At 45.3% G+C, this 15234-nt stretch overlaps 1 protein-coding gene across 1 annotated transcript in view; it reads left to right on the top strand.

Moving 5' to 3' along the window:
* The first annotated feature begins 537 nt into the window (after positions 1-537).
* Positions 538-15234, top strand: part of LOC101638912 (cytochrome P450 3A4-like) — a 21289-nt gene continuing 6592 nt past the window's right edge. The window contains 8 exon segments of the mRNA XM_013005452.2: positions 538-586; positions 3100-3199; positions 6113-6226; positions 6434-6522; positions 9845-9993; positions 12676-12803; positions 13991-14124; positions 15084-15117. Coding sequence (XP_012860906.1) covers positions 6125-6226; positions 6434-6522; positions 9845-9993; positions 12676-12803; positions 13991-14124; positions 15084-15117 — 636 coding nt within the window. The 5' untranslated portion in view covers positions 538-586; positions 3100-3199; positions 6113-6124.

The raw sequence follows: 15234 nt of genomic DNA, 5'->3' as shown, positions 1-15234 counted from the left end.
AAGCGACAGGCAGGCATTGTCTCAGTTCTGGAGACAGGAATCTGCGGGCAGGGCGGTGCGCTCAGAAAAGGCTCTAGCAAGAGATGTATGCTGTCCTTTCTTAGCTACTGGTGGGTCCTGGCACTCCGTGGGGGCCCCCTTTGTGTGTAGCTGTCTCCCTCCTACCTCTGCCTTCGTTGTCGCTTGACCACATCCCCTGTGCCTCTCTGTGTCGGTCTCAATTGCGTTCTTACAGGGACGCCAGTCACACTGGGCTAAAGTCCACCCTCCTCTAGTATGATTGCATGATAAACGCACTGATAACATGTTGTTTTCAATGATGAATTGCTCTCTGGTCTTGCACTATCTGCACGGCCTTTGCTGTGCCCGAGCCCTATTTCCACACACCTTCACATCCACGGGCAGTGAACGTTCACGAATCACCGTTTCCTTTTGGGGAACCCAATTCAATCTATCAGAGAGAGAGAAGCCTGGTTTTATCTGATTGAAATTTTAAAATGGATAATGCAATTTTAATTTGTGTCTCCTTGCAGGGTATTTGGGATTTTGACCTGAAATATTCTAAAAAGTTTGGAAAATTATGGGGGTGAGTATTCTGGAAACGTCCATTGGGTACACTTGTGGAGAAGCACTCGGTTGTGGGGGCACAATCTCAGCCCAGAGCCTTGGAGGATGAATGAGCTCGTGCGCAGCTCCTGGAGACTCATCCTGCCTACGATCTGCATGACTCCAGGTGTCAAAATCGGCAGCAGTTTCCCAAGGTGGGAGATTCAGCCTGCTGGGGAGCATTGGCATGCCCCAGGCTTGCTGCAAAAGTGGATACCTGCATTTTATCCCGGAGTAGGGGCTATTGTTCAAAAGTTTTTCATTGACAGGGAGATGCTGAGCAATTGTTGTTGTGAAAAGGGGGTGGCAGGCCAGATCAGGCTGTGAACCTGTGATCTACACTCTGAACGAGGCCTCGACCGTTGCAGACAGTCCCCTCTCTCCAGATTCCGACAGACAGAGACTCCTGGTATTACTGCCTGTCCAGTTTCCCCTTCCGTAGCTCCCCTTTCTGTGCACACACACGCACGACGTCAAACCCAGTGTTGTGGGTGGTTGAGCTGGTTCCCACTCACAGAGGTCTCGAGCGACAGAGCAGAACCCCTCCGAGGGTGGTCTAGGCTGCACCCCTCACAGCAGCCGATCACCCAGTCTTTCTCCCACAGAGCCACTGGGTGTGTTTGAAAGGCCCACCCTCTGTCAGCAGTCAAACCCTCATGGTGGCCGCCCCAGGGCTCCAATTGTTTGTTGTCATTCTCAGGGGTCATGGGGTTGGTTCCGACCCACCGCGACGCTATGCCCGGTGGAGTGAGACGCTGCTTGACCCCGCACCACCCTCCCCATCATTCCTATGCCCGAGTCCATTGTTGCAGCCACGGTTCAAGTCATCTCCTTGAGGGCTGCCCTTCTGCTCTGCCCAGCATGACGCCCTCCTCCAGGGACTGGTCTCTCCTGACCACACGTCCAGAGTGCGTATGAGGAAGTCCTGCCATCCTTCCCTCTAAGGAGCTCTCTGGCCTCACTTCTCCCAAGACAGATGGGCTCGGCTTTTGAGCAGTTCATGGAAAATTCTTTGTTCTTTTTAATTCAGTGTCCAACTTCACATGCAAACGAGCCGTTGAAAATTCCATGGATTGGTCAGGCACATGTTAGTCCTCTAGGGCTTTGTTTTTCAGCGCTCCAGCGAGGGCTGGGGCAGCAGAGTTACCTCATGCAAAGCGTCGTTGGATCTCTTGACTGCTGCTCCATGAGCATGGATAGTGGGCCCAAGCAGGACAGAATCCTAGACAATTTCTACCTTCTCTCCATTGATCATGATGTGACCTACTGCTTCAGTTGGGAGGATTTTGGTCTCTTTTACATTGAATTGGAATCCATCAAACTCGGTAGTGGGTGCTAGCCCTAAGAGGCTTCATCCTAATACCTTTTGTCAGAGGAACAACACTGAACATACTCTGTATGTAAACCTCCCAAGTTGCTTTTGGAAATGGCCAGCAGGAAGGGCGGAGGTTCTCACCAAGACCTGAGTGTGATCCCAGAGGCATTTGAAGTTCCTCCGTGAAGCGAAAATAGGCAACTCTTGGGAAATCTCCCATTTATTCTAGCAAATGCAAATGAATGGTTATGGAAAGCATGGTGTCAGGACCATGTAACTAAACATGTGTTGCTGCTGTGAGGTGCTGTTCAGCAGGCTCCAACTCACCGGGACCATATGTACAACAGGGTGAAATACGGGCCTGTCCAGGACAACGCACACGCTTGTTCCTGTGCGTGAGCCTGCTGGTGTCGCCGCTGTTGATCAGTCCACCTTGTGGAGAGCCGTCCTCTTTCCCACGGTCCTTCTGCCTTCCCAAGCATGACGTCCCTGTCCAGGGCTGGATGGTAGTGAACAGCCTTCTCTTTCACCTGCAGCGCAGCTGGTGGGTTCAAACAGTTAACCTTGTAGTCGGCAGCTCCGTGCTGGGCCCTCTGTGCCACCAGGGCTCCTCTAATTAAACAGACATTATGCTTTAATCCATCGGCTTATTCCCACGAGGACGATCGCAAGGGTCAGAGAAGCAAGCCCAATTTCGCCGTATTACATAGGAAGACAGCTTTTTGTGACCCACTTGTCAAAAAACGGACCCACATGACGCTCTGATGTCATAGAAGTGGTACTGAGGCCCAGTTAGGGTCAAGATAGGTGCATGTAATAAAAAGAAAAACATTGAAAGTGAATTATATACTCACCTCACTGTCCATTTATGTCTTGCTGCATTCCTCTCAAATTTTTCTAGCCTCCATGGGCCCAGCAATCTTCCTTTGCTTTTAATGGTCTCTCCCCTGCTTGAGCTACATCACGCTGCGTCTCGTGCATTCTCGCGGGCGTCTGTGCTCAGTGTGCTGCTGTGGGCATAACGTGTCCACTCTGAGCCGAAGGGGAGGGTGGTGTGTGTTGGACCACTGGGAGTGCGGACTGACACCATCAGGATGAGCACATCGTCTCTCTCTCCGGAGTGCTCCAGCTGCAGGGTTGAGTCTGCTCAGATTAAGCAGCTCCGTCTCCTGACGCAGGTTTTACGACGGTCAGCAGCCTGTGATAGCCGTCACAGACCCAGCCGTGATCAAGACCATACTGGTGAAGGAGTGTTATTCCGTCTTCACAAACCGGAGGGTGAGTAACCATATTTCCTTCATTTAGGATATTATTTCACTGAACAGTCTGCATGTGCAATTATTGGGGATTCACAGGAAGTCGGGGTAAAACTACAACAACAAAAATTAACCAGCACCCAAATTAAATCAGCAAGAACAAAACTCAACCAACAGCCAAAGGACATGCTCATGGGTGGCTCATCCAGTTTTTCTGCATGTTAAAATCTTATTTAAACATGACATCAAGCTAGTAAAGTGAGTTTGGTACAATTCACAGAGCTTATTTGGATTTCATCCATTTTATCTGTAATCACGTGTGTGTGCAAGCTCCCACACGCATCATTTTATTCACTTTTATGACATGTGAATTTGTGTGACCACCAGCACAGCCAAGACATCACACGGCTCCCTCCCCCTGTGCCCTCTCTTGCTGTTCTTTTACAGTGACAGCCAGTGGCTTGTCTGTGACTCTTACCAGGGTCTTTAGCAGAGCAACCAGATACTCTTATTTTTATAAACCCAATTAAAGGTTTTCCTTTTATAGATTGTACTTTTGATGTCCAGTCTGGAAACTGCCTACCTTCTGGTCCTAGAGTTTCCTCTTTCTTCTTTTTCTTCCACTTCCTCTTCTTAATCTTTTTCTTAAAGTTTTTAAAAAATAAGTTTTTATTATTTTACATTTAGGTTTAAATCTGCATGATTCATTTCAAGCTATTGTGTGTGTGTGTGTGTGTGTGTGTGTGTGAACTGTGAAATGTAGATCACATTATTTTGCCTGTGGTCCAATTGCTTCGGTTGCTTTTGTTGGGAAGGTTATCTTTCCTCCATGGAATTGATTTCACACTATTATATGTAGTCCATATCTGTATGGGTCTGTTTCTGACTTTCTATTCTGTTCCATCAGACGGTATGTCTATCCCTCCACCAGTATTCCACAACTGATTACTGTAACCATATCATAAAAAGTTGAACATCTTGTAGAGCCATTCTTCCCGCTTTTTAATCCTTTGTCAAATTGTTTTAGTTATTTTAGGCTCTTTGCTTTTTATAGAAAATTACAATACACTTGCCTATAGCTACAAAAAGTTTGCCGGAATTTTGATAAGCACTAATAACATCTTTACTATGTGAGTCTTCCAATCCATGAACACAGTAATCCAAATGAGGAGCTGATGCCAGGGGCTTAGGTGAAGAGCAAATGTTTTGAGAATGATGAGGGCAATGAATGTACAAATGTGCTTTACACAATTGATGTGTGTATGGATTATGATAAGAGTTGTATGAGCCCCTAATAAAATGATTTAAAAAAAAACTCAACTCACTGCTATCAAGTTGATTGTGACTCGTCGTGACTCATTAGGACAGAGGAGAACTGGTGGATTGGCCCTGTTGATTTATGAGGGTGCAATTCTTTAAGAGAAAGCCTTATCTTTCTCCCCCAGAGTGCTGGTGGTTTCAAACTGCTGACCTTGTGGTTAGCAGTCCAATATAGAGCAGTATCCCACCATGGCTCCTGAATACAGTAATTAGTGCCGATTCCTTTAGATTTTCTTTGCATCCTGTTTTAAGCATTTAAAAAATTTCACTGTATGTATTCTATACGTGTTCCCTGAGATTAATAACTCGCGAGTTCCCATTGAATTGTCTCTGATAACTCCACGTGTGTCTCAGTAGAATTGGGCTCCTTAAGGTTTTCAACAGATGGCTTTCAGATGTGGGTCACAAGGCCATTTCTTTAAGGTGCTTCTGGGCGTATTTGAAACTCCAACTTTTCAGTTAGCAATCAAGCATTTTAGATTTATAACTAAGACTTATAACACATTTTCTTTAATATGATTGTTAACATCGTTGCTTTCTTAATTTCCATGTGTTCACCGTTGTATGTAAAAATGTGATCAATTTTTATGTGTTGGTCTTGTATTCCACAACTCACTTATTAGTCTTGTGTGTTGTATTCTAGGCTTTTGGGGGGCATATTCTTGAGATTGTTTATTTGAACAACACATTTTCTGAAAACAGAGACAATTCTACTTCTTTTTAAATCTGTATGTATTTTAAGACTGTTTCTTGTCTTATTGCACTAGTTAGCACGTCTAATATGATGCTGAATAAAATGGGTGAGAGTGCACTATTTTTTTCTTGTTCAGAATGTGGGGGGTGGGTTTCCGTCTTTAATCGTTAAGTATGATGTTAGATACAATTTTGTTTTGTTCTTTTGTCGATTCTCCTTATCAAGTTGAGGAACTTTTCCTTGACTTCTTGCTGAGATATTATTTAAAAAATTTAATTGTGAATGAGTATTTTAAGTTTTCACATATGAACAAATACAGCTTTGGAGTATGGGCAAACATTTTCCAATTGGATTTCTTGGTTGGTCAGCCTGGAGCTGGGGAACTGAGTGATCTCATTTCTTGTTTTTCTACTCGAGGCAAACAAGGAAGATGTAATTTCTTCTCCAGAATAGCCAATGGATTCCTGGCTTTTAACGAATTAACTACAATTTGTAGATAATTACTATTCACAGGGCATCTCGTGTTCAGTTTGCTCATCCTCTAGACATGTATGACGATGAAGTGGTCCGTGTCAATGTCACCTACCAGCAGTCTCTTTCTAGTCCTCAGAAGCCTGGTGGGTGTAGGGACATAGTAGGCTTTGTTTCTTTCTCTTCCCCGAACAAATACCTTTCCTACATTGTGCACAGGGGCACCTAAAAGGGAAGTGGCAGACAAAAGTTGGAAATTCCACCAGGTGGCTGGGTGTCCATCCTCACAGGGAACATTGGAATACATGGTTATCTTTACATTAGCCTGCTACCTTATAGCCAGTCACTAAGCATTTATTGATTAAATGATGCCTGCTTAACACATTATCTGCTGCTGGGGAGACCTCTAGAATTTATGTAAGACAAATGCCCTTTTGCTTTGAATTCCAGTCTTTTGGTCCAATGGGATTCATGAAATCTGCCATCTCTGTGGCTGAGGATGATCAGTGGAAGCGATTGAGGACTTTGTTATCCCCAACCTTCACCAGTGGAAAGCTCAAGGAGGTAAGGAGATAAGAGAAATAATAATTAGAAAGTCCAGGAGCCAATTTAACGATGGGTGAAAAGGAAGGTCAGCGGAGTTTGACCTCCTGTAACATGGTTTTATCTTTATGATAAAATGCCACGTATTATTCCTACTTGGCAGACCAGGTGCTTCTAGTTCTTGGGTCTGCATATGTACCTTTGAGTGTTGGTGTGTTTTCTGTTCAGATGTTCCCCATCATAAGCCAGTATGGAGACATGTTGGTGAAGCATCTGAGAGAGGAGGCAGAGAAGGGGAAGCCTGTCACTTTGAAAAGGTAAGAAATATGGTGGCTGGGATTCTGATCTCTGTCACAAGCTCCACCAGCTGCCTATCAGGGAACTGAAATTCTCAAAATTGAGTTAATCTAGTGGTAAAGCAAACAGAGAGGCATGGTGGGAAAACTGCAATGGGCTACCCAGGATGGGTGGTTCACAGTAACTAGTAGGGCAGTGAGGGAAAAGCATCTTCCCAGCTTGTACTTGAGCCCGCATCAATTTATCTCCTCAGTGATCAACTGGCACTTCCCAGAAGGCACATAAGAAAGTTTTAGAAAGAAGGTATGGGTTGGATAGCACAGAAGTAGTGGGTGTAGGTGATATGGGATAGTTGAAGTAGAAAGGCATTTGATGCTTTTTATTAGCTGACCATGGCTGAACTCAGGAAGATCAAATATAGAACCTGGAACAACTGAATCTGTCGATGCTGTGCTAAGGACAGTAGAAATGTGCAATCTATTATTTACTGTGGGCACTGACATTGTGGAGTAGTGAGACTCAGATGCAACATCATGTTGAGGAGCATAGCCAAGAAACCCAACAATGAGCTGCATTGAGCAAACACACTGCACACACCTCTTTAGAGCACTGATCTGGTAGTTATATGATCTGGTGTCAAATTGTGGAGGTGTGGAGTCTAGCCTGTCTATCTGGTTTCAGCTTGATGAGCTTATTTGGAGGTCTATACATTTCTCTTCAGACTCACACAACACATGCAATGAAACAGAATGCAGGAAGATCAAAGGCCAGTGGGTGGAAAGTCTTGTGGATCCAGTGGTGGTGGAAGCATCTCAGTGCTGGCAGGGGTCTCCACGTGGCTCCTCCAGCTCCAAGGCTCTGGCTCCATCAGTGGAACTCTATGTGGCTTGTCACCAGGAATGTGTCGCAGGGAGACAAGCAGCGTGTGTGAGTCTGGCCTCCAGTGAGCTATTTTATCTACATAGAGCCTCCAAATGAGGTCAGCAAGCCTGATTGACAAGGTAAACTCCACCGCTTCACTCTTAATAGTCTCAAGTTGACACAGATGATGTAACTACCACAGACAACCCCTTGTCAACTTGACGCTGTCACACAACTCCTTAGCCATATGTAATTTTCAAACAAACAATAAAATCATATCTGACCTAACAAGATAAAACTAAACGGTATACAATTAAAAAAATGTGCCCCCCCTCATTTAAACATCAAATTCTATAAGTGAACAAAATAAAATATTCTATACTTATGTGAACACCTACACCACAATCCTATAAATATATCCCTCCACCTATGAAAGCTTGTAAGGCAATCACTTCATGCCTTTATCCACCCGATTTTGGGTATCCAATTTCTATACTGCCCACTTATGTTGACCCATTGCTCTGTGGAGACAATCATGTTCTTTGAGGTGAAGAATCTTCATTCCAGTTTGAACCTTGTGAGTCTGCATCCAAAAGCAAAATCAAACCAGGACAGGCCATTCATAAAGTCAGCAGCAATATGCACCAGTTCACAGGTTCAAAAAATCTTCTCTTCATCTGTCAAATTCTGGTCAACTCAATGTGGGCTGCCTCACTTAGCCCATTGGCTGCCTTGCCGGGCCCCATCACAAATTCTCAACAACTTTAGCCCCCTTGGGCTAGGTCATGAACTTCAGACCAATCAACCTGCTCTTGTCTCCTCCTTTAGTCCCTGTGAACCAGGTCCTCGGGTGTCAGTGGCTAGGCTCAACCCGTCTCTTTATTGCTATGTTTCTCTCACTTCCACCCAACAAGTGGATCCAGGTGGCCACCTAGCAAGCATTTCAGCCTGCCCACATGCTCCCTTTAACAGTTCAGTCCTAGAGTGGAGAGTTCCTTCCATGTTCCAAAATTTTCCAGCCTCAGGCACAAACCACTAGTTCAAAATTTAAAAAGCCAAAGAGTTCCTTTTTTCTCTAATATGTCAATAGCTCCCTAGGCAAATCTCTTCACCTTCGAATGTCCTAAGCACTCAAGACACTGGGTGGGGCTTATCTTTACAGAGTTTTCTTTGTAGGCGTGTCCTAAACCCATTTAAAGTTTCAATTTTAATGGCTAAAGGAAAATGGGCTTACACGTTTTCTATGTTCGTACTTCCCAATAATCATTTCTATCAATCACTATATCAATAACAATAGGCAGAAGAAAACCGTATAAACCTAGTACAGCCAGATCCTAAACTCAATTCTTAAAACACTCAAGATCAATCCTTATCTATCTTATCTTAATCCTTATCTAAACTACTCCATTGATACAAAATATTGCGCTAGGCCTCTGGATGCATTGCTTCAAGCCAGGGCCAGGCCTTCTGTCAGCCATTTTCACTAAGCAGCTCTGAGAAATTCAAGGGGCGGTGTCATTCCCTGAGCTCAAAATATACATTAATCACATCCATTTTTGCCATTTCACACAGGAATAACCAAAACCAAACACCAAACAAAATAATCAAAACGTTAACTTCCCTTATTCTTTCCGGAAAACAACCCAGTCAACTGCATGGCCGTATCAGACCTCTGGCTACCCAACAAAGAAAAACTGCCATGAGGAGGAGTCAAATAAGCATCAGTTCTCCGTCTTTATGATTTCTTTCTCCAGTACTCCCAAGGTACCATAACGAGTTAATCCAGGTAGACATAAGGAAGCAAACTCATAGACACTCATATGTGTATAGGAAGGAACGTTACATAAAAGCACAATTGTGTTTCCCTCTTTTTTTTTGTGTGTGTGTTTCCCTCTTAATGTTTCAAGTTAACACCAGATTATGTAGCTACCACAACTCATGTGTGTATAAGAGAGAAGTTTATATCAAACTAATATTAAGTTTATATCAAAGAGCAATTGAATATTGAGAAAATATCCCAGCCCTGTCCCGATCAATCCCATAGGTACGAAATGAGCCCACATGTCCGATATCAATCTATACAGTCCGCTTTAGACTCACACAGCACATGCAGGGATGCCTAATGCAGGAAGATCACGGCAGGAGGGTGAAAAGTCTTGTGGATCCAGTGGTGGTGGAAGCATCTCCAGGACTCTGGCTGCCATCTGCGTGGCTCCATGTGGCTTGTCAATAGGACAGTCAAGCCAAGTGAGTGTGGCCCACCTCCCTGGAGGCAGAAAGGAAGTTTCCAGAATCCTCATGATCAGGCCACACCCACAAGAAGACATCATCAGGCTGTGACCTGATTGACAGGCTAGACTCCACCCCTTCGCTCTCAATAGCCTCCAGTTGACACAAGATCACGTAACCACCACAATGCCTTTCAGAGGGATGGGGAAGAGCTGCTGATTTAAGACTTCCTTGTCTTTCTTCCTGTGTCAGCATCCTTGGCGCCTACAGCATGGACGTCATCACCAGCACATCCTTCGGCGTGAACATCGACTCCCTCAACAACCCAGAGGATCCCTTTGTGCAAAACATCAAGAGGCTCATGAAATTTCGTGCCTTTGACCCAATGATTCTCTCAGTATGTACGTGGACTACTACTTTTTAAGAACAGCTTTAATAAGCTATAATTCACATGCTGTAGAATGCACCATTTAAAGTGCACGATTCATTGTGTTTCAGTATTTTCAGATACGTGCAACCATCATTGCGCTCATATTTAGAATATTTTTTCCTCAATCCAGTAAAAAAGAAAAGAGCGGTCCTACTCTTTAGTATCCTTCTCTTATTTCCCAGCTTTCCCTCCTTCTGCATCAGGGAACCATTCATCTACTACCTGTCTCTGTCTCTCTTCCGATTCTGGATATGCGCTGGACCTGGAGCATACGACACGTGGGCCTTGGTGACTGGCTTCTTTCACTGTGCCTAGTACTTACAAGGCTCACCGTGTTGTGGCTTGCATCGGTACTTCCTTTTCTTTCACGGGCAGATCATTTTGCTTTGTGAGGACAGTCTTTGTTTAGTTAGCCGTTTCTTCAGCGGATGGACATTCGGTGTGCTCTCCTGGCTGCGTTTGTCAGGAACGATGTTGCCATCAATTTCACGCTCAGGTCTTGTGCGATGATCTGTTTTTGACCCTTTTGCGTATGTACCCAGGAGTGGTATTGCTCATTTCTTTGAACAAGGTTTTATGATTTTTAAGAATATAAGCTTTCCCTTTCTTTCAACAACTCTATTCCTAAATGTTTCTTTATTTTTGATGCTACTAAATGGAAACGCGTTCTTAATGTTTTCCATGTTGTTCCTTGCAGTGTATAAAAAGTCAATCGATTTCTGCAGATTAATCATACATCTGGCAACATTGCTGAATTCATGTGTTAAAAAAAGAACTCAAACCAAATTCGCTGCTATCTAATTGACTCTGACTCATAGCAAATACATTGGATGGAGTGGAACTGCACCAGCGGGTTCCCACGGTGGTAAATGTTTACTGGCGCAGAACCCCTCATCTTCCCTCAGAGGGGCTGGCAGGTTCAAGTTGTTGGCCAACCCAGAAGTTACCACAATTCCACCCGAGTCTTCATTCATTAATTCATTGGAATAATTGTCTGGTGGGTTCCTTGACGACAGCAGATCATGTCAACTAAGAATAGAGATACATTTTTTCTTCCCTTCCTACCTATCTCTGTTTTCTTTCTTTCTTTTTCCTCGTCACATTGATCTGGCTAAAAACTACGATGTTGCACTGAAGCGACGGGGGTCCTCGGTCTTCTTTCCTGGTGATGTTTCCGGGCTTTGGTGTCAGGGCACTTCCGGCCTCTGGACAAGTTACAGAGCAGCCCCTGCTTTTCCTTTTTGTGAAGTGTTTCTGAAGAATGGGATTGATTTTTCTTTTAGCTATTTGATCAGATTCACCATGCAACTTACCTGGCCATAGGCTTTGGTTGGTGCATTTTTAAATGTACAATTGTTTCCCTTGTAAATTTATCCAGATAGGCTATTGCTTTTTCAATCGTTGTCATTCTGAAAGTTGGTTCCCTTTAGCTATGCTAATTTAGTTGTAGCACTGGATAAGGATTGCCGGCCAGCATTAGTGTTGGCAGGTCAAACCCTAGCTGCCCTGCGGGAGAAAAGGAAGACTACCATCTTGCAAAGCGCCAGTCTTGGGATACTAAGGAGCAGGTCTAGTCCGTCCTGTGGGGTGCTATGGGTCAGAATTGCCTTGAGGGTGGTGGGCTTGGTTTGTTCAGTTACATCATTTACTGCTTAAAAGTAGGATAGAGTGTGCCTTATAATCGGCAGTTCTTCTTTCTTGATGATGGTCATTATGAAACCTTCTCTCCTTTTTTTTTTTTTGTCTATTTGCTAAAATTTTCCCAATTTGGATGACTATTTAAAAGAACCACCCTTTGGGTGTATTCGTGTTCTCTTGTGTATTTCATTCATCTCTTATCTAATCTTTAAGAGAAGGGGCCTTGGTGGTTGGTTATACGTTGGGCTACCAACCACAAGCTCGGCATTTGAAACTATCGTCCCTTTGCCGGGAGAGTGCTGAGGCTGCCGACTTTTGTAAAGATTCATGACGGTGAAGACCCACAGGGGTTCTCCTCGGTCCTCTGGGATCGCTGACTCACAACCCACTGACCGGCAGTGAGCTGGAGCTTCCCCACATCCTTTCTCCTGTTTTACTCTCTTCCCAGTGTCTTAGGGTAGAAGATTAGGCTATGGATTTTAGATCTCATTTTTATTTCAGAAATAGACGTCAACAGCGATTATTCTCCAGAGAAGCTCTGCTTTAGCTGCCTCCCTGTGATTTTGATCCGTTGCATGTTCATTTTCAATTCTTTTCCAAGTAATTTCTAATTTCTCTCTTGATTTCTTCCATGACGGATGATTTAGGAAAGTGCGGCTCACTTCCACGTGTTTGCGATTTTCCTCTTTTTCTCTCTCTTTTGTTCATTTCTAATTTTAGACTCTGCATTATTTCACTATTCACAGTAGAAAAACGTGATGTAATAAAAGCAGGCTGCGGCCTGGTTTACCCAAAGACACTCCGGTCCAGGTCACCATAGAAAGAGGCCACGGCCATCAATCCTGGGCCTTTGGTCAGTGGCACAGTGAGGAAGGTGCCACTGTCCTCGGCCACCCTCTCCGAGCCCCACGTGAGGACCCGAGAAGGGATGGGAGAGAGAACTTGTTCTCTGTGCTTGAGGGAACGGGGAATGCTGGCTTTTCACAGTGAGTTCTCCTGTCTCCTTTCCCCACAGTTATCTTTCCATTCCTTACTCCCATTTATGAAGCATTAAATATCTATATCTTCCCAAAAGACGTCACCAATTTTTTCAAAAAATCTGTACAGAAAATGAAAGAAAGCCGCCTGAAAGACGATCGCAAGGTAAGATCGGTGCTGGTTGCTGCATTGTACTTGTGCTCGCTGTTTGGTGATAGTTGGACTCAGTGTGATGAACCGTGTACTCTTCTGCATTAAAAACAAACGTGTTTTTATATTGTGGGGAGGGGGGGTGAGGAACGTGGAGACAGCGGAAGGAGATAAAGGATGTGTCCAGACACAGAACTTAGAATTGAGTAATGGGTGATGTTGTACGTTACGTCTCTGTGAGTGGGGCCAACTCGATGGGATCCAGCAACAGCAACAATAAGGACAGTGAATACATTACTGCTGAGACCAACGCGGTCTACCACGCCTCAACTGTTCAATGATAGGATCACATGATCCCAAACCGGTTCAAATATTGATTGACTAATCATTGCGCCATACAGTGATGGGTCAATGGTCCTCTCTGTCGCAAGCCTCATGTGTTCCATACATATTCTACAACGGAAGACACCTCAGGCTACCTGGTACCTGCTGGAATATCCCTCATGTTACCTTTCAGCTCTCTCGCCGTGTCTGAAGGGGACTAGTCCCTTCTCTGGGTACTAAGGCAGCAAAATGGCCAACTTAGCAAAATGGATGACGTAGGTTTGTCTTCATGAGCTTAGAGACCTGCAGCTGAGGGGACCAGGCCTGCGTATCTCAGGGGTTCTTGATGATTGTGCAGTGTTCTGGGGGGTCGGGTATGGGCTGATGCTCACAAAGAGCAGCACATGAGCTTTGGAAAGTCAGCTCACAAAGAGCAGCACATGAGCTTTGGAAAGTCAGTATTTGATCTGTGTCATCATGGCTCCTAAGAAGACAGGTCTGCCTAAGCGAGGGTTCCGGGGCTGGGCGGGGGAGCAGAGAACAGAGAGATGGAAGCAAGGTCCTGTTCTCCTTGATCAAGATGGCATGGCAGAAGGGGCAGGCCACTCTTTGCCCAGGAAGTTTTGGGCAAAAGTCGAGGGATCCAGGGATCAGGGAGGACAAGGTCCCCACGGCAGTGAGCTGTGACCCCCAGGGAATCAATCGCCTTGCTCTGCAAGATGAGGCGGTGGAAGTGCCTGTTCTTTGGCGCCTCATCCGGCGTCGACCCATAACCGCAGCACAGGGCTGATCCCGGGACTGAAGGGGCCGTGTTCTCAGGAAAGAGATCAAGCACTGCACGCCCTTTCTGACGTGAACACTTCTCTGTCTGCCGCCAGCACCGAGTGGACTTCCTTCAGCTGATGATCGACTCCCAGAATTCCAAAGGAGCCTCCGCCCATAAAGGTAAAGATTGACGGGTGGGATGCAGGGAGCTCAGAGGAAGAACATTTTAATTTTTAAAAATTAATTAATTAAACAAATCATTTTGTTGGGGGCTATGACAGCTCTTATCACAATCCATCCATCCAACCATTGTGCCAAGCACATTTGTATGTAGATTGCCATCATAATTAAAAAAAATTTTTTTTCTGCTTGAGCCCTTGGTATCAGCACATGTCCCCCCACTTTCCCTACCCCATGCAGGAAGTTTTCAAAGTGCAAATCCTGACTCATGGTCGGTGGCTGACCCTTCAGGGAGCAGAGAGCCACCCAGTCGGGTTTCTGAGGCCGCACATCCTGACAGGGGGACTTTCTCCTGCTGAGAGGGTGGGGGTTCGAACTGCTGACCTGCAGGTAGGAGCCCAACGCAGAGTCCGCTCTGGAAGCAGGACCCTGCAAGCACCGGCGAACGTCTGCTCCCCTGAAGGAAGCGGCCCGTCCCCATGCACCCACAGGGGTCAGAGGTGCTCGCTCCAGGCAGGTGGACACACGGGGGCCTTTGATCAAACATCCTTCCAAGGGCAGCCATCCCAAAAGCAGTTTGTGCACCGCCGTCAGGCCTCATCACTCCAGGAAGCGCAATGTCTCAACGTTAGTGAAACCGACTTGGGACTCTTGGTTAGTGCGGGTATTCTTAGGGTATTCTTGCACTATTGTGGTTTATTCTGATGTTCATGCTGCTTCAAATGTGTTCAGTGGAAACTCTCAAAATGCTTCCTGCACCCCGTCCACATGGCAATCCTTTTCTGAGTCCGTCCTTTCTTCTGGACCATTTCACCTTTTAACCCTGAATCCAGTAGTTCCTCCAGGGACCCTCAGGCGCTTTTGCTAGGGAATGGTAATTAGAAACTAAAATCGAGGAGTTCGGTGTGCTCAGTGCTACTAGGGTATCTTTGCCCTTAGATTTTCTAATGGACAAAATTAAGAAAATAAAATATATCGACACAGAACTAAGCAATATAGACATCGATCCATATGCAAACATAGAACTGGCACGCCCCTCTCCGTGATTTGGGCTCTATTTCATGACCCATGTCGAAGGACGAGCTTGTCTGATCGCGTAAAGAGGTGTGCCCTCTGAAAACCACAGAGACACTTTTACTCTGTTCTGTGCTGTTGCCGTGAGCTGGAATTGACTGGA

This window comes from Echinops telfairi, unplaced genomic scaffold, assembly GCF_000313985.2.
Source record: "Echinops telfairi isolate 266 unplaced genomic scaffold, ASM31398v2 ScPeMD7_5;HRSCAF=22, whole genome shotgun sequence".
Taxonomy (NCBI): domain Eukaryota; kingdom Metazoa; phylum Chordata; class Mammalia; order Afrosoricida; family Tenrecidae; genus Echinops; species Echinops telfairi.
This window is presented reverse-complemented; position numbering and strand designations above follow the sequence as displayed.